This window comes from Ammospiza nelsoni, chromosome 1 (assembly GCF_027579445.1).
Source record: "Ammospiza nelsoni isolate bAmmNel1 chromosome 1, bAmmNel1.pri, whole genome shotgun sequence".
In the NCBI taxonomy this organism is placed as follows: domain Eukaryota; kingdom Metazoa; phylum Chordata; class Aves; order Passeriformes; family Passerellidae; genus Ammospiza; species Ammospiza nelsoni.
In genome coordinates, this window is record NC_080633.1 from 145,661,928 (window position 1) to 145,683,694 (window position 21,767).

General features: G+C 36.5%; 1 protein-coding gene across 7 annotated transcripts in view; it reads left to right on the top strand.

The window, feature by feature from the left end:
• EFR3A (EFR3 homolog A) overlaps positions 1 to 21,767 on the top strand; it is a 75,404-nt gene that overhangs the window by 45,798 nt on the left and 7,839 nt on the right. For all 7 annotated transcript variants that reach the window (XM_059493968.1, XM_059493955.1, XM_059493990.1 and 4 more), the window contains 12 exons: positions 293 to 371; positions 1,368 to 1,503; positions 2,680 to 2,844; positions 4,325 to 4,439; positions 6,241 to 6,292; positions 9,009 to 9,181; positions 9,672 to 9,747; positions 12,351 to 12,512; positions 13,705 to 13,836; positions 14,325 to 14,392; positions 15,601 to 15,728; positions 20,202 to 20,290. In XM_059493968.1, coding sequence (XP_059349951.1) covers positions 293 to 371; positions 1,368 to 1,503; positions 2,680 to 2,844; positions 4,325 to 4,439; positions 6,241 to 6,292; positions 9,009 to 9,181; positions 9,672 to 9,747; positions 12,351 to 12,512; positions 13,705 to 13,836; positions 14,325 to 14,392; positions 15,601 to 15,728; positions 20,202 to 20,290 — 1,375 coding nt within the window. The remainder of the gene's footprint in view (positions 1 to 292; positions 372 to 1,367; positions 1,504 to 2,679; positions 2,845 to 4,324; positions 4,440 to 6,240; positions 6,293 to 9,008; positions 9,182 to 9,671; positions 9,748 to 12,350; positions 12,513 to 13,704; positions 13,837 to 14,324; positions 14,393 to 15,600; positions 15,729 to 20,201; positions 20,291 to 21,767) is intronic.

Below are 21,767 nucleotides of genomic sequence, written 5' to 3' on the forward strand. Positions count from 1 at the left end.
TGTCCCAGCACTCTGTGGAAAGAGTGTATTCTTAACTGTATATGTTTGATGTATCTAGGTTCCTTAAATTTCCAGAACAGGAATCTCTTTTCAACCAAATGTTTTGTGATCATATCCTAAACCTACAAAACCAGTACTTTTCTGAAGTTCTAAATTTCTCATAAGTTATTGTATAGAAATTTTATGTTAGTAAATAATCCCTTTGAGGTGAATTTTGAGAAAATTCATAGGATACCATTTGTTATATCTGTACAGTATAATTTCTTCATTATGTCTTAATTTTTGCTTGCAGACATTTAGACCATCATAAACTGTGGGATCCTAATGAATTTGCTGTTTCCTGCTTTAAAATCATCATGTATTCTATACAGGTAGGATTTTATCTTGTTTTTTTTTTCCTTGTTTCAAGCACTGGAGAGAGGTTTCAATGCTCATCTCACTATGCTAATGGTAGACAGTAGATGAAGTCAAAGAATCCAAAAGATTCAAGGGAAGGTAGTGGGGTGGTCCTTCTCCAGAACAAGGAGCAGGGTGCTGGTGTGACATGGTGCTTGACAAAGAAATCTCTCAGGTTGGTTATTTTTCTATGCCAATACAGCTGTGCTGATTTTCCAGCCCAAAAGACCAAGTTCACATGCAACTGTTATTCTGAGGCTTTTTAATAGTGGACAGCCTGTATTGTGGCCTTAAGCTGAAGGAGGGAAGGTAGAGATTTTAATATTAGGAAGAAATTCTTTACCAGAAGAGTAGTGAGGTACTGCAACAGCTTGTACAGGGAAGCTGTGGCTGCCCCATCCCTGGAGGTGTTCAGGGCCAGGTTGGATGGGGCTTTGAGCAGCCCAGTCTAGTGGAAGCTGTCCCTGCCCATGGCAGGGGACTTGGAACAAGATGGTCTTGAAGATCTCTCACAACTCAAGCCATTCTATGGCTGTCATTGTCTGCTGTAAACCTCAAGGTATTATTCTTTAATTGCATCAAACAGAGATGCCCAGAAGATAAAAGTGTAAAATTCCAGGTTTGTGGGAGAAAGCTGAGTTTTCTCACCATTTACATCAATAGTGCTGAATTCTTTGAACTGCAGTTAGCTGAGTGAGGGACAATTTCATGCTTCCTCTGTGCTTGCAGATGTTCCTGGATATTTTAAAGAACTCTTTTGTACACTGGGCTGGCTGAATGAACCCGTATTTCTTCATCTGACATGGCATATTTTTGAATCCATATTTAGTCATTAATTGATTGTACTTCTGATAAGTTTCTGAATGAAAATGTTGCAGAATGGGAACATGGTCATGACCATAGCTGAGTGATGTATGAGCTTATTCTTGTTAAAGTCACAGATGAAGATTTTCTGTCTGTTTTCTTAATAGGCACAATATTCCCATCATGTAATACAAGAAATCCTTGGACACCTTGATGTCCGCAAAAGGGATTCAGCACGAGTTCGTGCTGGCATTATTCAGGTTCTTCTGGAAGCAGTTGCAATAGCAGCTAAAGGATCAATAGGTAAGTTGTATTAAATTAAAGGCATCAAGTCAAAGGATAAATTTGTAGGATAGTGCTCATTTTCACTTTGATTTCAGAGTGATTGGAAACATTTTGAAAAGGTTTTGTGTATAATGTTTTTTTTCCTTTTTGCTGATAAATGCTTGAAATCTTACTTAAGTTTGCAATTACTCCAAGCATATACACTTGGTTATTTGACTCTTATATAATCCTTTGCATCGAAAAAATGATTGAAAAAATTGTGAAAGGCAGATATTCCTGTGTGGAAAGAAATCATAAAGTCTGAGAGAACCATGTGTCACTACAAAATGTCAAGAGCACTGTTGCTTTGTGATACAGCTGTGACCTGAATATTGCAGAAGTAGAATGATCTTTGAGAAATGTTTCCTTATTGAGTGTGAAGAAGCTGAAATAAGGTGAAATAATGTAATTTAAAATTAAGATAGTTCCTTGAAATAAGAGTAGTTATCAAGAGGTGCATGCTCTAGTGCTCTTTTCATGAAGTTCTTTGGTGTCCAGCTGAAATATTGTTTTGCTTCATTAGCTTGAGCCTGAATGTGTCCTTCCTCTTGCGTTCACAGACTTGTGAAATCTTTTACCATATGATGAAAAGAGCTCATTATTTGCTCCAATGTATAGAACTGGATTTTAGTAGCAGGTTTTGAAATAACTGAAGTTCAGGGGCAAGTACCTGCAGTTAAATCCATTCCTGGTGCTTAATTCCAGCAACCACTTCTGTTTTGTATCTGAAACTTGCATGGTGAGTTGTCTCTGGGCTGTTTGCACTCCCCTTTCCCACAGGACAGGGACAATGTAGAAAGAAAGTGAGAAGTTTCATGGAGCAAGATCAGGACAGTTAGATGGGTGGAGCAAAAGCTGCATGCACAAGGAAAATCAGGTTACCTCCATCCTGACCAGACCAGTAGTGAATCATAATGGATTATACTACATACCTAACTGTATTTCCTGATTCCAGGTTAATTTCTAAAGTATCAAAGTGTAGGCACACCTCAAAAGTTTTTCTCTAGTCGTGATGCCTCAAACACTATAATTCACTTTGTTCTCTTCATTATCCTACTCTCATTACTTGTGAAAATGGATTGAAAAGCCCAGTTTTAATTTTTTTCAGACATCTCCCCCTTGACAAGTGCAATCAGTGTTATTTGTTGTTTCCAGGCCCAACTGTTCTGGAGGTTTTCAATACCTTGTTGAAGCACCTGCGCATCAGCGTTGACTTTGAGCTGAGTGACCGGCGCAATTCCTGTGAAAGCTCCACTTTGAGCATCAGCTCCAAGGAGAGTGATGAGAGGATTGTCCAGAATGCAATTATTCAAACAATTGGTGAGTTATACAATTGGCACAGGCTCACTTAAAATTTCTCCCCTTTTCCTCTTCCCCAATGAGATGATATTGGACCAACTTGAATCATGAAGCAATACTACTACACTATTACCAAATGTGGTTTCTCTGATTGTATTTGCCTCTCATTCTCAGGCTTGCTTTATGTGTTTGATTTCTGAAAGGTTTTTCTTTTAAATGCTAACTGAACACGTAGCCAAGAAGGTTATGAAAATTAAAAATGCTGGTGGACTTAAAATTAATTTTAATTATATTATTATGTGGCCCTTGAAATGTAGAAATCTCTACGTTTGGTGCAGAACTACTATTAGTCCTTCTATGAAAATCACTGCAAAAAGTTGTATACAGTAATAATACATTTTTTCATAGGTAGTGCTTTGAAATTGATAGAAATGAATGTTAAACATAGTAGCAACAATGACACCTAATGGCCAGTTGTGCTACCACGACTTAACTGAAGTACTTTAATGCACAGCAGTTGAAATTATTTTCTCAGCAATGTCTCCCTGTTTCTCAGATTTTCCCTTGTGACAGTGATGTTGTATATTGGGGTGCTTTTTTGATATGCAATCCTATTCTTAAAGAACACGGGAGATTAGCTTAAATGTTTGTACCTTTGCTTGCCTTGAAGAGCACTAACAAGTATATAGTAGATTATTTCTCACCATTTCAGTAACGTTCCCAAGTTAAAATGTTCAACTCCCATCAAAAAAAAATCCCACAAACCAACCTTTTGTGAAGCTTCTTTCTACTGAAATTAATGGTATACTATTTCATAGTAATAAAATAGACTATCTGGAGTTGGAAGGATCATTGAGTCCAACTCTCTGCTCCTCCCAGGACTGCTTCAGCTAAACCATGTGCCTGGGAGCATTGTCCAGGTACTGCTTGACCTCTGTCAGGCTTGGTGCTGTGACCACTTCTCTGGGAAGCCTGATCTAGTGGCCAACCTTCCTTTTAGTGAAGAACCTTTTCCTAATGTCCCATCTGAACTTCCCCTGATGCAATTCCATCCCATTTCCTCATGTCCTGTCACAGGTCACCAGAGAGAAATCAGCATCTCCTGTTGATTTAGTCCTAAAATACTTGTAGGTCTCTGGGACTTCTGTCCCCTCACTTGTAATATTTATTCTCCAATAAACAGACAATACTATGTGCCATGAGAAACACAATTCTTCACTAGGTACAAGTTAATAGACTCCAGATATTTAATTTTTAAATTGTATATTTAGAGGAGGATAAAATTAGGTTTTAGTATTCAAAGATGAAAGTATCATGAAAAAGACTCACTAAAATCATTCAGTAAAAATAAATATTAGATTATGCCTTAAAACAAGTCATATGTTTATTCTTCATCTATTTTGACCTGTTAATATATTCCTTGTATTTTAAAGGCTTTTCTTATAAAGAGAAGAGCCCTATATCTCTTTTTCTTCTGCAATTTCTTTCTGTTTTTATTTAGGATTTTTTGGAAGCAATCTTCCAGATTACCAGAGATCAGAGATTATGATGTTCATTATGAGCAAAGTACCAGTATTGGGAGCAACTTCACAATCACTGGATCCCAGTAACCTTGGGTTTGTATATCCTGTATTTTTCAATTTCAAATTAAAAATCTAGATTTTAGAATCCTGATGAATTAAGAAGTGAAAAACATTAAGAAAAGCGAAATGCAAATTCTCACTCCTTAGGGGCTGTACGAAATACTATGCAGAACCAAGACAAGCTCAGTGTCAACAATATTAAATCAACCTACAGACATTTTACTGATAAAAATTACCTGATTGGAAGGTCATTTATTTTTCACTAAAATACTCTTTATCTCTGCATTAGTACAATTTTTTCTGAAATTATGAACTTTATGGTTGTTAATGCTGTAATTTTTATATGTGGGTTTTGAACATGAGAGGAATTCAGTTATAAATTGCATAATTTACAAACTGTTTTTAATGTTTGTTCTTTTATTTAAATTCTGTACAAGCTGACTTCAGATTAAGAAATAACTGCAGAAACTCCAGTGAGTTTTGGATTTTTCCTGTGTATTCAGAAATAGGAAAAAGCTGTAAGTGGACAGACTTAATAAACCCACAATTTACAAGTCACCCTATACTGGATACTCTTCCTTGTAACAGGAATAATTTTGTTTAAAAGACTTCATTTCCTCAGTGTGGGGAAGTCACTGAAAAGGCTGCAGCTGTTCTTTCCAGATGTGCACAGACACTTTGCACCCCATAAGTGATCCCCTCATAGATTAAGTAGGAAGTCATTGTCATTCTCCAGCTTCTTAGAGCTTTTCATAAAATATCCCTGCAGCATGGGATGCTATTCCATGGAAGATGTAAGTCTGTGCCAAGCAGTTGTCACTCATTGTGGAAGTATTTGAAGCACCAATCCATATGAAATTCTCTACTTGGATTAACAATTGAGGGTAGTGGTTGTTTTTTTTATAACTATATAATTTTCCATTTATGAGATTCTGTGTAAACATGTGTATGAGCAGTGTGTTACTATGATGTGCATATGTCACTCTGAGATTGCTGATAAAGTCTGGCATTACTTAGAATTTTGATTTCTGCTGCCCAAGACATTTGATTGATACAGACAGCCAGGATTGTACCCGTTAAGGTAGAAGCTTCCACTGTTATGTAATGACCAACTTTTGTGAAGAGGGTTGGTCTTCTTTTACACTATTTAATGGGGAAAATGGCTTGAACTTTTTTTACTTTCCTGAAAGAATCTCTGTGAATGGAACAATTTATTCCAAGCGCACTTCGATCTCCTAAGACCTTGCAAGAATAGTGACTATGTACCTTCAGCTATTTGGCTACTTTTAGTACCTGCAGGAGGGAAATGAAAACAGATGAAGAACAGGTCAAGTAGTGTTTCATGCACCTTCCTGTGATATGAAAGCTGAGGAATCTTTCAGTTTTTCTTACTGATTTTGCCAATAACTTTTTTTCCAGTCTCAAAGTTTTGGGGTCTGGCCTAAAGAAGAAATGTCCACATTTCTTAAGACTCCAGAAGAAATTTTCAGTGCTGATGCTTGTGAAAGTAACAAACTATCAAGCTTGTAGTGGTCAAACATTTTAGAGATTTCTGAGTAAAACAAAAAGATTTATACCTCCTTCACAAATACAATTTCATTTTTTCTTCAACTGAATGTGCTCCTTTTTTTCAGCCTTCCTATAAATGTGTCTTTCAAAAACATTTAATTATTGCAGCTCAGTTGGAGATACTTTCCTTTATCTATGATCATTCAGCATCCCTTCCAAGACTGCTGTATTCACTTGTCAAAAATGGGAATAATGTCTAGAGTAGAATAATATTTCAAAGATATGCAAGAAAACCTAATTTGCAAATTTTTTTTTCCAATTGCAGAGATTTGGGAACCAGGAGGATTCAAATCATGTTATTGAGATCTTTACTTATGGTAAGCCTTTTGTGATCAGTATACTATGTTATAAACACACAGTGTTTCACTTTATGTATATACTTACATATAAAAGTACAGTATAACAACACTGGACTATGAAAATAAACATACATTCATATTGCACAGACCTGTAATTCTATTGTGTAATATTGTGAAAGCATTTTTCCAACTTACATTCCAAACAGCACAAGAAATACACCTCCATCTCTTAGAGCACTTCAGTGAATGTCAGTTGTAATTGGATCTGCAGATCCAAAAGAACATCCTAGAGTAGGTTGAGTTCTGCCAGCAGTACTGGCAACATCAAAGTGAAATCACTTTCATCTCTGAGTCTGGAAAAGTGGTAATTAGTAATATGGCCAATGTTTTTAAAACCATAGGAATGGATACCTCAGACACAGTTGTTCTTTCCTTCCTAATGTTTCCGAAATTTCTTGTAAGGTTTGATTGAATTTTTTATCACAAATACATTTTTCAGCTGTAAATCTTCAAAGAGTATTTCTGGAAATAGACCCAGATGGTAAAAATCAAAAAGAGGCTAGTAAAGGAGGCTCCTGCCAGTAGAATCCTGGCCTGTTTTGTTGCGGAAGCTCAAAACTGTTTAGTGACTCAAATAGGGCAATGATTTCACAAACTAAAGCAGAAGAATGTCCTCTTGGAAAATGAGTTTCTATCCCTGCTTTGGCATGAAACTCGTGTATGGTGTTAGACAAAATCTGAAATCTTAGACTCTGGTTTGCAAAAGAGCTGGGCATTCGGAGTTGCAATTTAAGGATAGAAAACTTCTTAGCAAGGACCTCAGGTGGTCGTTTTGCACATTGTCTTCATTAAACATAGGCTCGGGTATGTCTAAACTGTTCCTGACAATATTCATCTCACCAGTATTAAAATTGCATTAAAACAGGTAAGAATCATGATTTTGGATGCTACAAAGCCTGTAAGTGTGCCTTAAGGGAGTCAGAGTGTACATGTGGAAGGGATTTAACATTTTGGACCCTGAATTTTGGTTTGCATCTCTTTTAGAATATGAAAGTAAAATCCCATCATGGCACAGAGGTGTGAAAGTCACTGTTCTGATGCTTAGTAAATTAATAATTGATAAATATTTTGGAAAAAACCCAGTATTATACGTCATGTATTCTATACAAAAGAAAGTATTTCATAACATAATTAGCCTGTTGTCAGGTATACACAGGCAGACAAGTTAATGCTATATAGGCAGTTGAAATCTGGCACTTCATTAAAAGTGTGCACTTAGTTTTGCAGCCTTGCTGCTTGTGATATCAGTCATTTTCCATGTTCAGAATGATTGATCAGATACCTTCTTGTCCCCTGGTGCTCCTGTCAGCCACATCCCCTGGGAAGCCTCAGCTAAGCTGGGGCACTGTGCTCACTCAGGTTTAACCCAGAGCACCAGGGAGCACCCAGGCACTCACTCACCCAGCCCCAGAGGCCTGGGGAGAGAACCAGAACAGCACCAGTGAGAGAAGTGGGTTGAGATGAAGACAGTTTAGTAAGTAAAAAAAGGAAACCAAGAAAAACAAAACTAAGAAACAAGAAAAAGAAGTAATGATAAAATAAAACAAAATCCCAACTGCTCACCACAAACCAACTGATAGCCAGCCAGTCCCTGAGCAGTGGCAGCCCTCACAAATTGCCTCCTGTTCTGCTGCTGAACATGACACATTTTAATATGGAATATTCCTCTGGAGGTGTGTGAGCCCTGCTCAGCAGTAGCCAAATCATCTGTGTTACCAGCACTGCTTTGGTCACAAATCCAGAACACAGTATCCCATGTGCTGCTGTCAAGAAAATGACGTCTCGCCCCCAAAACCAGTAAAACACAGCTCTCATATAAGAACTTTAAGGGTATGGAATGCATATAAATTATTATGTAAGCCTTGGATGAAAATTGCTTATTGTAATTAAATTTGGAATAATTTTGCTCCCCTCATCCTCAACAGGTTATATGTACTTTGTAAAATATTTTGAGATTGTAATATTCTGGTAACCTCCATTTTAAGGAATGGTAAATTTTAAATACCTCTGGCTACTGTAGATGTTCAGCTAATTAAAATTTGAATTAGTAGTTAGTTAGAAGTTTATTTTTCTTTATGTACCTGCAGAATTTGCTTTAGTTAAAAGTAACTGAATGAGACATGTGTAGGATAGTAGTAATTTTCAAAATAGCACTATGGCACCAGTTTTCTAAGAAAGTGATATTTGTTTACTTCATGTTTTTCAATAAAATAGTATCCATAAATTACTGAGGTGTACATATAGGCCCTGGTTTCTCATTTTTTATTTCACCTGAGCTTACTCTACCATATGCGAACAGCTCATAACCTGAAATGGAAAAATCTCTATTGTCATTATTGACTGGAATTCCTATCATCTTCAATTTATGCCCTGCAGCTTTTCATAGGCCATATAAAAAAACCAAATCATAAATCATACCTTTATTTTTTGATTCAGAGTGTGTTTTTAAAGAAAGGATACTGAAAAATCCTTTTAGCCTGAGTGACTTAATTTGAAAATGTATGCTGACATCCTTCCAAATTCATACTGAGGTCAGGAATTTTCAAAATTAATACAATACTTCAATTTGAATCTACCTTGTGGATGCCAAAGCAATCCCACTAAGAAGTGACAGCTGTGATTAATTCTTACAATGCAGTAATGCCACATGAATTTTATTTCAAACAATGCACAGGTGACTTCAGGATACAAAGCCACAACAATCAGTAATGCCCTTCCTGCCCCCTTTCTGGACCCATTGCTGTCTCCGTCACTCATGGAGGACTCGGAGCTGAGGCAGCTGGTGCTGGAAATCCTGCACAACCTCATCGACCGGCACGACAACAGAGCCAAGCTCAGAGGGATCAGGTACTGCTCTTCATTTATGGCCTGCTGAAATTCCAGTGCTTCACTTGAATGACAACTGCTGTTGATTTTTAAATGTTTTTGCTAAAATGAATTATTAATGTACTGTTTTGGTAAATGCACGGTGCTCAGTGTCATTTATTCATGGCAAGAGTTTTACAGGTAAGCCTCAGAGCACAGTAACTTAAAGAACCATTACAAATATCATAGTTCTATCACAAATTCTATCATGTAGAAGACAGAATTTAATATTTATTTTTATTTTATGTAGATAAAAAAATACATGATTATCATGATTATTCTCTTTATATATATGATTATTCTCTTTCTGGTTCTCCATCTTCAACTGAAATTTGAATATTCTTGTTAAGCATGGATATAATTAAAATGGGAATTGGGTCAAGATCTGTTTGAATAGTTCCTGTATTCCACATTCTCCTAATTTCCAACTTTATTTTTTTGTTCTGAAACAACACATCTCTTTCATTTGTAGAATAATACCAGATGTTTCTGATCTAAAGATAAAACGAGACAAGATTTCAAGGCAAGATGTGAGCTTCATGAAAAAGGTAATAGAATGAAACATCACTTTTCTATCTAGAAATAAGTAAGTGAACCAGTGCTTTTGCTTTTCTTCTACAGCTGTGGTTTTGCAACAAGGCACAAAGATCAGTTTCAAATTATTCTAATCAAGTTACAGTGATTTCAGTGTTGAGGTTCTCTAGATACTTGAAAGATGATTCCATGCAATAAAATTTTAATTTATGTCTTCAGTTAAAATCTTTATATGCATGAAATTAGAACAGCATATGTCAAAACCATGATTCTGAAAAGATCTCCCCAGTGTTAGATCCCTGCACAGCATTTAATTTTTGCTCTGTAGCATTTTTTCACTAGTTTGGCTTTTATTTTGCTGTATTTTTAGACAATTTTGTATTTAGAAATCTTTTTATAGCTGTGGTACAGAGACTTGTGTCTTATGTTTTAGGTAAAGATGTCAAAGAAAGTTAACTGTGCACAAAACAGTGATCTTCTTAAAAGATTATTTTCACAAGACTTTGTACCAGGTGACTTCTCAGTATATTTGTCTCTAAATAAAACCAGGGTTATTTTAGATGATACTAAGTGGAGTGAAATGGCTTACAATAGATACCTTGGGTATTATGTGGGAAAGATGCATAAAGTTGTTACTGTGCTCTGTCATTCCTGACTGGTTTATCTGTGTAGGTGTGTAAACAAACAAAAAAATAATACTGAAGTAGGCCAAAATACTGCGTGTAATAGTATGCAAACTAGAGTTGTACAGCATCTAAGTAACTTTGCAAGATAAATGTTCTTGCTATAAGTTAGTCCAGTTAATATTCTTCCAGTGTGTGTTCAACTGGAATAATACAAATATAAAAAATACTCCAACATTGGCAATTATTAGTAATGTGTCTTTTAAAAAGTGAATTAAATTTTAATTCATTAATTTATTATCTATGATTTAAAGCAATTTGGATTAGATGTATTTTGCTAGATGAAAGTTGTAGCTGTCAAACTAAATATTTGAGTTGTTAATATTGATCTGAACAAAAGGGCAGAAGAGGAAAAGAGATTCTTCACAGGTCAAGAAAAGAGCATACAACCTTCTAAAAAATATGTTAACCCTGAGCAATGAAGTCAGTCAATGATTATCTGTGTGATACTGTTACTCACCTGGTGTAGGTGTGCATGTTAGCAGCCTGCTCCACCCAGATGCTCTGCATAATCAAAGGACAGGGATGAGGCATTTCCAGAAGTTCATAAATATCTGGACGGCCATTTGGGCTTGTTTGATGCTGCATGGGGATCCTGAGGCAATTTGGTGTCACATCCAGGTGGAATGGAACCAAACACAGGCACATAACTCTTGGTCTCAGACCAGTTGCTCAGTTTATATTTATCCTTTCTTTGAAGGGAAATACTTAACTTCTTGCATTTTCCAGTCATCTAGAAAGATACATATTGATAAAATTCACATAATCATTTATTTTCCTATTAGAATGCAATTCTTTATCAGTGGGATAAAAAAATTAATTACTTTTATTTTCCAAATATACTGGGTCTTTAAACAGCTAACCTTTATTTTGTAGTAGCTTCTGTGCTTTGCTGATAGCTGTGTTCCCCTCTTTTCTAAATCCAATGTGGATTTGAGCAACTCTGATTTTAGAGATAATGAAAAGACCAACAATTCCATCATTATTTCTCAAGTAAATATGTCCTGTTTGAAAAAGAGAGGTTGAAAATAATTTTTCTTCCTCCTTCTAGAGCTGAATTAATACATCTAGAGTTAGTATTTAGGTCTTGAAAATTATTTGTGTCAGCAGATACAGACTTGTGTCCCCCTCCAGTTTAAGAATTCTGGGGTGGTACTGAGCTCTCTGTTCCATACAGCACCTGCTGCTTATCCTGTGTTTCTTGTGTTTGCATTTTTCTTTTGTGTTAAGGTAATAGTTTATTTACTGAAATTTGGTTAGGCACAGTATCATGAGAAGAAAATCACTTTTGAAGTGGAGAGTCTTTCATTAAATGACCTGTATTCTTCACTAGAGCTGCAGCTTCCCTACACATGGCAGTAGATGAGCCCTGCTCACCTTCTGAAACAACTTCTAGCAGAATTTTTTCTTGGTTTGCTGTTTGAGGGGAGCTGCTTAATGAACAAATTTGATGTCTTCACAAGGATAGCACTTGGAGCTCATCAGTTCTTGAAAATGAGTTCTTGAAATGTCCCAAATGTTCTTGAAGAATATTTCAAGATTGCTTTTTGGTTTCTCCTTTTCATAAATGGGCATTTTTTTTCCTAATATTTCAACAGGAAATTAATTCTAACAGCTGATACTGTGCAGTAGTCATGCAATTCTCTGTATCATCTTCTCTATCTGTACATTTGTGCATAAAATAGAACAGTGTTTATAAAGAAGCTGTTATTAGAAACTTGAAGTCTACTTGATTAAGTAGACTTGTGCTTGCTTATCTATGTGTACATCATGTATTTTATCCTTTTTTTTTGTTTTTTTAATTCTCAGTTGATCTAACATCAAAGTTGGCCCTGTTTGGAGTACATAGATGGACCCGAAGACCTTCAAATACCCTTTCTAACCTAAATTACTGTATTATTTAATACTCATTTTCCCTTTTTTGTCTTTCATAGCATGGTCAGCAGTTGTACAGACACATCTACCTAGGCTGCAAAGAAGAAGACAATGTCCAGAAGAACTTTGAACTCCTGTTTACATCTCTAGCTCTTACCACAATAGAACTGGCCAATGAAGAAGTGGTGATTGACCTCATTAGAGTAGCAATTGCCTTGCAGGTATGGGTCTGTGTTGGGTTCATTGACTGACAATTCAGTGTGTAATTGGAGATGTGAAGAACTGGGGGGTTTTGTGTATTGATCTTCAAATTTGAAATCCCATAATTTGGTCTGGACTTGATTGGTCACTAAGGAAGTGCACTTTGTATGTACCACTTACTGATGGGGAAACTTCATCTAATCAGTTTTGTAACAAACTTCCACAGCATGTGCTGTTCAGGAAAAACAGCAGATGTGACATTTTTTTGAAACATTTAATAGAATCACTGATACTCATTAGCAGATTGACAAGGTGTTCTCTCAACCTATGATCTTGTGTTCTGTATAAAATGTATGGACTGTCTGCGCTTCTGTATAATTAATTGATTGGTTGGGAATAGTTACTAAACCACGCTATGAAATCTTACCTTAGAGTAATATTCTGTTAGTGTTTTAGGCTTTATTCCTTAACATTTCCTTAATAGGTTCAAATATTAACCCATGCTTGCATACAGTCCTCAGGAAAACTGGGTAACATATTATCTGTGTTGAAATCAAAAATAAAGTACTGCTAACATGTGCCCTGGGAATTTGATGAAATCAAGCCCTGTATGTGCAGTATATTCTGTCATTAACCTTATTCCTAAATGTACAGCTGTATTATAAAATATCTGAAATGTAGTTTGCATCCTTAATTTTAAAATATGTAATTGAACCAAATCCTTACTTGGTGGAAATGACATTAGGAGTTTTACTAGAGCAAAAATAATGCAATCTGAATAAACACAGAAGTGCCAATATGCATTAATTAATTCCTTCTATTGTGCTGTATCTGTGATTCACACTGGTGATCTTTATTATCAAACTGCTGTTTGTAATTTTCCTGAGAAAATATTATGATCAACAGGTGGTAAGGACAAGAGACTACCAGTCACTAACCTGTACTTCCTGTCTGAGAAACAGAATTTTGAGTTGAGTAAATTTATTTTTCTTCATAATGGTTGAATCTTTTAAGCTCTCTAACTTCAGATCAATATATTCCTATTTCACAAGTGAGCTGAAAGACTAGAATTTTAAGATGAGAGATACCAAATGTTAAGTAATATCAGATAAACATCATATGTCAGATAGTGTTACCAATGATAATTTGACTTCCATGTATTCAGGACAGCCTGCTAACTTTGTAAACATGATGCTACCCCTTCTATTTCAGGACATTGCCATCATCAATGAGGATAATCTGCCAATGTTTAATCGTTGTGGTGTCATGGCATTGGTTGCAGCATATCTAAACTTCCTGAGTCAGATGATTGCAGTGCCTGCCTTCTGTCAGCATGTCAGCAAGGTAAGACATGGTTAAATACTGCAGGTAATTTAGAACAATATACAGTCTGCTGTAAAATCAGTAAATAACTTGTGTCAGGTGCTGGCTTGTTGTGTTGATCTCTCCTGTTTGTGTCCACTGACATTGTTCTTGATCTTCAGTCTCTCGTGGCATTTCTTGCTGACTCTTAAGATAATAAATAAAATAATCTTATCTCAAAATACAGCATTTTATTTTGCTTATGGTGCCATATATAAAGGGCCAAATCTCTATCTGGTATAATGCTTGATGGCCCCACTGTCATTGCTAAAATAGTATTGACATGCATAAGACCATGAGAATCAGATTTTTAGTCTAAAAGGTGAGAGCCACAGTCTCTTTCCCTGGTTAAAAGAAATCCCAGATGTCTCATTTGTGTTGTGGTTGATATTAGTGAAGGTTAGGTGTTGAAGAAAACAGCTATGGAAACTATTCCATTTGTACTATTTGACATGGGGGGTTTTTTTCAGGTCATTGAAACCAGAAGTGTGGAAGCAGCTTATTTTCTACCAGAAACAATTTTCAAAGACAAATCCAAGTAAGTAGACACAAAATGGGAATTAGTGGACAGTGAAGCCCCTATTTTGCTATTAAAAATCATACATCATTGAGAAATATTCCATATGTGAAAACAATCAGAGGTTTTATAGTGTTCTGGACAGCCAGAAGAATCCCAACATTAAAAGCATGTACACTTAGAGGGGAAAAAAAGGGGCTTCAGACTTTTTTATAGTAGTCAGAGGCATTTATACACAATAGGATCCTCAGTGTGCTAACACAGCAAAATAAATTTTCACTGAATCACAGAATGGGTGAAGCTGAAAGGGATCTCAAGGTCATCTGTTCCAAGCCCCATGCTTAACAGGGTCACCTGGAGCAGACTGTGCAGGATCACACCCAGATGCTTTGGAATATCTCCAGGGATGGAGACTCCACAGCCTCTCTGGGTAACCTGTGCCAGTGCTTGGTCACCCTCACCTTCACACAAAAAAGTGTTTCCTGATGTTCAGACAGAACCTCCTGTGTCAGTTTGTGCCCATTGCCTCTGGTTCTGTCACAGAGCAGCACTGAGAGGTGCCTAGTTCTGAGGCCTTTCCACCCTCCCTCCCTTAAGGGAGCTGTTACACACTGATGAGATCCACCTTATTCTCTCCATGCTGAACTGGCCCAGCTCTCTCTCTCTTCACTGGAGTGATGCTCCAGCCCCATAATCCACCTTAGTGACCCTGTGGAGCCCTGTGATGGGCTCCCTACGTGTCCTGGCTAGCCCAGCTCCTGACTCAGCACTCCAGGTGTGGCCTTACCACAGCTCAACAAAGGGCAAAGATCTCCTCCCTCCACCTCCTGATGCAGCCCAGGATACCCTCAATCTTTTTTGCCACAAGGGCACACTGCTGGCAAATGACAAATATTAGAGTTAATTAATTACTATTAATATTAGTGTTGCTGTGCAGGTTTGGCATTTTTTAAAATTTAACAGAGATCATATTCTCTCAAGATGTAGCAGAATAGGTGAAGAACATATTTCAGATAAACAAGAAGTGTTAAAGTAATCTAAAATACTGCAGAGGTTTTCAACGGACTAATTTTAGGTGTGTATTCATTCCTAAAAAACTGACCAAGCTTTATTTCCATCAAATCATTATCATTGACCCTTCTTGGTTGCTTACAGACATTAGAAAAATATTTTACTTAACCAACAAATATCTATTGGTAGACAATAACTTCAAATATATGTTTTGACAGTCTTCCAAAATCCTTAGAGAAGGATGAAACAGATCTCTTTTTCCTGACCAACAAGATTGCAGAATCATTAGGAGGCAGTGGATACAATGTGGAAAGACTGTCAGTTCCATATGTGCCCCAGGTAACAGGTAAGTGGTGATTTGTAGCAGCACCACTTAGTACCAGTTTTTAAGAATGTTTTCCTAATGTGTTGTGTGCCAATGAAATGTAATGTGACTGGTAGGCAACAAAACCTAATCAGATCATTTTGTCTTCTCAAGGTGTTTTTTTTTCTCATGAGCTACTGTATTATTGCTAAGAAATTTCGAAGATTTTTTTTCGTTAAGGAATGGAAGTGAGGCAGAAGGTCCTAGAACACATTTTGACTCTTTTTAATGAAGTCTCTGCTTCAAAAGAATACCTGTACTGACTTATCTAGAAAATGAGAAAGAATATACAAGTCAGCTTGCTTTATCCTTTTCATGTAAACATTGGATGAAAGATACTCCATCCTTTTGCCACACTGTTTTGTGCTGATTTATTTGCCTTAGTTAAACTGTCAATGAGCAGATATTAATTTAAGCAAGAATGAGATATTTTCCTCCATCAGATACTTATACAAGTTTAATGTCAGGTAGCAGTGGAAATGAGGTGTTGCCTGAGGAAGGTTTGTGGGAGTTGGTGTGGCACAGGCTGAGTGAATAATGTGAGAAGGACTAGCTAGTATGTGATATTTGTGTGGTTTTCACTTTTAATATATTTTCAACAGCCAATTGAGCAAATTACTTAAAAAAAAAATTGATTGAAAAATTTGTTCTTAACCATGACTAGGGGATACCCCAGCCCAAAGCATGGTCTTTTTAAAGTACCTAGCAGTAAAATGTGATTTCTGTATTCTCTAGCTCACACATAGAAAGAACCAAAGTACATACAGATAGTGCCAGACGTGTTCTCTTGCAGTCTGATTCAGAGACATTGCTGCCTGCTCTTGAATCTCTCTTTTGGATAGTTACTGTGGGAGGAATTGGGCTCTCCAGACAGCAGATGTGGTTTTGTCCCAAAAATGCAAGCAGGCACATTAGTGATATGTTCCAGCACAGCCACAGTGTCTGTTTTCTGTTGCTGGCTGTCTACTGAGAAAGAAAATGTTCCTATGCTTATTTCTTCTGGCACCTAAAACCAGTTAACATTATATTTTAGTATTGGCAGAAGAGGTGGGCAGCAAGTGAGGAAATGTTACAGGCTTTGAGTGAATGAGAATGGAGTGAGGAAGATAGCCTGGTTTGAAATTTATGTTAAGCCTCTTCTAGAAGCTCAGATATATTTGTACCCAAATGACCTCAGTAAGATTTTCTTGTACACTTTGCTAAAAATGCGTTCCCACACAGGAAGAGACGCAAGTTCTGACATCAACATTAATTGAGTTTAGCTGCAAGTGTGATTAGCTGCCTCTGCAGGTGATGAGAAATTGCCATATTTAATCCTTAGTAAATGTGAATAAGATGGGTTCAGGGATTTTGTCATTTTTTATAAAGAGCAGCAACCAAAACTTTTTTCTTGACTGTTGCCATAGACAGTTAAGTTCATCAATCTGTGATCCTGTGGAATATTGAGCTTCCCAAGCTTTTCATTTAACTGAATCAGGACCAAGCGAATATTTTGTAATTCCTAAGCTTTTCTTTTTTTACAGCAATGAAATGTTACATTTCTGCTATTAAAATTAGCTAGAATGTAGTATTTCAAAAGAGATCATTAATCTTAATAAAGAAACAATCCCTTTTTTTGTATATTCCTGTGAAACCTAGGGTTGAACCAAAATGCCAGTAAATATTTCATCCTAATTATTTCTATTTCCAAATATCAGTGTTACGATGCCTAACAATGCCTTATAGAACATAATTTTCTCATCTTGTCTTTGTTTCATGTCTTGATACTTCTTAACAACTAGAAACACATTCGTATTTGCAAATTTTTATACCTGTTTCTCTTTCTTACTTGAGGGAGAAAACTAATTTAAAAGTCTTCAGTCATTTTTTGTCTACATATACTTACATATATATATATATATATATATTTAATTTGACTCTATTTCCATCAGGCAAAAAACCTCATAAATGCAAACACAAGTCAAAAGGTAAAAATGAGCTGTAGGTCAGCCTGCTCTCCTGCCCTGTGGTGTGTCCCTATAGGATGTGCAGTCAAAAATGCTTTAGAAGGCCTAAAGAGCTTTAGGCCAGAAATTGTGTTGTACTTGGTGGATTTAGTGTTTCCTTATGTCTTTTTTGTTTCTCCCCTTGACATGCCTGTAGCAATGTTAGCTGCTGTGGGGTTTGCTGTTGTGTTTGCTCATGATTTTGTACTCTACCAAAAAGTAGTTTCCTGTTTTGTTTTCCTGAGCAGGTACTAGAATCATAGGTATCATTTTTGTGATGGTACTAATTAGCTCTTTGAGTGACATTACAAAAACCTGTAGAAAGTTGGAAGAAGCTCTCAATTGTTCAAAGAATGATGATTCATCTTAATCACTGGCCATTCAAGATAATGACTGCACAAAGAACAGAGTCCCTCACCCAGGAAAAGAGGCACCTTAAAGATCATCTTGTTCCAAGCCCCTGCCATGGGCAGGGGACACCTTCACTATCCCAGATTGTTCAAAGCTTCATCAAACCTGGCCTTGGACACTGCCAGGGATGGGGCAGCCACAGCTTCTCTGGGCAGCCTGTGCCAGTGCCTCAGCACCCTCATGGGAAAGAATTTCTTCCTAATATCTAATCTAAATCTACCCTCTTTCAGTTTAAAGCCATTGTCCCTTATCAAAAGTGGTGGAGCCCACCTTGGTCAGTGAGGTGACACACAGAGCTGCTCCCATTGCCCAGGCAATGGAGCCAGGGCTTCTGGGACAGCCTTGGCAGGGGCTGGGCCAGTGGGTGTTGGGGCTCCATCACTGTCCTTGAGCCCCTGGGCTCCTTCATGTGTGTGGATGAACACTGTATTTTATAAGAGAAAAAAAAATGGTAATTGTCACAATTTTTTACCCACTTAATATGTTGAAATTAGAGATAAATGGGCATATTTGATATGCAAGTTTAGTGAGACATCCATTACAAAAATGAATTCTGTCCAAAGTAGTCCCTAAAATGTATCTCCTGGTGTTTGTGTGTCAGTTCTAGAGAGAGCAGCAAGATGGCAGCAGAGATGTGGTTTTGTTGGGTGTTTTCTCTTGCAGGCTGAGGTGCTTTCCTTAGATTTGGAGTGTATTGGGTCATGTACCAGTGAGCCATCAGGGATTAAAAATTCAGTAAATCCTTCAGAATGCCATTTCAAATGCTCAGGGTGTCTGAGAACCTGGCAAATATTAGTAGAATTTAGGTGTTTTTCACTAATCTTGTTCTTTCACTGCCTCTTGATCTTAAAATGACATTTCATTTATGTGACTTCTGAAAGTTGTTTCTTGGTTTTTAAAAGCTGAGCATGTTCAGCTCTGCTGGAATGAATTCTGTTTGTTCATGCTCAATATTTGCACTGCAAAAGCACTTTGCTTGGCTAGAAGTGGTTTAAACAAAGGTTGCAGAAGAACCAGCATAAATTGCCTTGTCATGGGGGTGTTTTGCAGTTCTTCTCTTTTTTTAGTATGAAGTGCCTGTAGCTGCTTCTAACTGTGCAGTGCAAGTCATCAGATAATGATAGCAAGGTCCAAACGGCTTGATCCTTGCTAAAATCTAAAATGTGACATTGCAATTCATGATTTTGTAAATGACACACACAGAAGTCAGGCCACTCAAGTGTCTGTTTGTCAGAGGATCTTTGTGACAAGTCTTAAAATGTATTTTTACTGTTCATGAGAATCTTTTGTTAATATATTAAATGTCAAAAATGAGAAAACACTAGTGGTGCAATGTCCTAGGACTGCAGTCACAGAAGGAGATTCCATCATGATGGATCATTTGATCATAATCTCCTTATGCATTAATTAAATTGTTTTGCTTCTTTTAGTATCAGCACAGTTGGTCTTACTCTGACAACTTTTTAGACCAGCTGGACCTGCTAAAATATTTGTAGGAAGTGAGAAATGGAGAGAATTTTTTTCACCCAGTAGATTTTTAGACTTGCTGAATATGGTACTTGTAGCAACAAGAATAAGGAAGGATTGTTGTTCATTTCCATTCATAAATCTTTGTTTCTTCTGTCAATGAATCATATTCCATAAGCCCTTTTCTGTTTCAGAATACCTTAAAATTAAGACATTAATATTTCAATTTCACAATAAAAAAAAAAAGGTCAGGCTTTTGTAAAGGATTTTACAGCTGTGTATCATCATGTGCTCTGTTATTATTATGCATTTGAATAAGACATCAGTTTTTTAAATTCTGGACTTTCAAGGGAAAGTTGAAAAGACCTATAATGAGAGGAGGGAGGGACTATGAAAAGGTTAATTTTCTTCATATTTAGTAATTTAGAGCAGTAACTCTAAATGTATCATTTTTCACAGTTCAAATGATAAAATAGATGATCTTGGGTTAAACAGGCATATGGAAATAAATCTGCATCTGATGGGTAGAAATTTGACTGAACATGTTTTAAGAGTGTTATGCAAAAAGTGAGATAATTTCTTCTTATGCTAGATGAGGACAGACTCTCCAGGAGGAAGAGTATTGTGGACACAGTGTCTCTTCAGGTGGATATTCTGTCTGGCTGTGGCATAGAGGATAAGGTATGAAAATCACAGATTATTTCAAAGCAGCATCCTCAGTGCAGGGAAGGGGAATGTAATTGAAGTATTCCCAAGAAGTCAAATATCTGATTATTCTAGCAATGTTAAGTATTTTGGGGGATTTGTTTTTTTAAGTTGTGAATTTGCAGAAATGTGTTGTCAAAGACACTCTCATTGTATAAATAAATAAAAATTAAACATGAAAATAAAAATCTTATTGTTTAAAAAGTTCAAGTATTTGTCACTACAGTTTTTACAGATTATGGCGTAGCAATACGTTTATTTACATGCTGAACAACTGGCATTTTATGAGTAGATATTCTAAAATATTTTCTTTGCCTTTTGTTGGATACAATAAATTTCAGCATCTGTACCCCTGTATCATTTGAAGTATTTGAGAGACTTGTTCAGCAGCCTGGGGCTGTGAGATACAAGCCTAGAGAAACAGAAGCCTGGTGGAGACCTGCAGTCTCTGAGTGGGACAGGTGAGGACTGGGCAGGCTGTGTGCACCAGTGTCACTGTTCCTCTCCAGAGGAGTTTGACATGCAGCACAGGAAGGATAAAGTAGCAACAAAAACTTCATATGTAGGTTACAGGAGCTGATATTAATTATCCCTTAGGAAGACCATATTATAATTAAAATTGTCCCACATCGTTTGACACTTCATTTGAAATATTTCTTAAAATAAATTTCTACTTCTACTGGATATTTTTCAAGGTTCTGCTGATTTTTATTAAGTAGATATCTACTGCAATGGAGATGAGCTGTTGAAATGGAGGTGTTTGTACCTCAGATGAGGTACAGATGGTTCCTACTTTAGACATCTTCAAGCACAACCTGCCTGGAGACACAAAGCAAAATGTGTGGACTGAATCAACCTGAGTGTTAGTTAAAAATTCAGTATTAAGCTATAGCAAAGGAGCAAGCTTTACTTTAGACAGAAGTGATATGTTTTGCATTATTATTGTTATTATTACTGTTATTACTATTATTATTCCTTTCTGCTTTGTGCTCAGTATACCTCAGATGATCTTTTGTGTTCACTTCTTGCTTTTGTGCTTTAGCAAGGATACAGATAAAAGTAGAAAGAATAAAAAGGTGTTTGAAAAATGAGACAATCAGATCTTAACTTTTTGAAGCTAGTAAATGCTCCTCACAGGACTGAGGCTATTTGACATAAGTATTCTTTTTTAAAATCACTCATTAAATGTGTTTATGTGCGATTGAACAACTCCCTTGTAAGTAGAATTAAATGAAAGAAGTTTCCATTTCAGATTTCAAGTTATGCTGATGTTATGTCAAGCACTGATACATAGACAATTTTGAAGTGGATGTAGTGGTTGTAGATAAAATCTTTTTATGGATTCTCAGCTTAATGTGATCTTAATGTAGTCCAGTGTCTTAGATAGTGAATTCCTTTTTATCTCTTAAAAATGTGAATTTTATTAATCAGGAACACAGGAAGCAAAGTATTC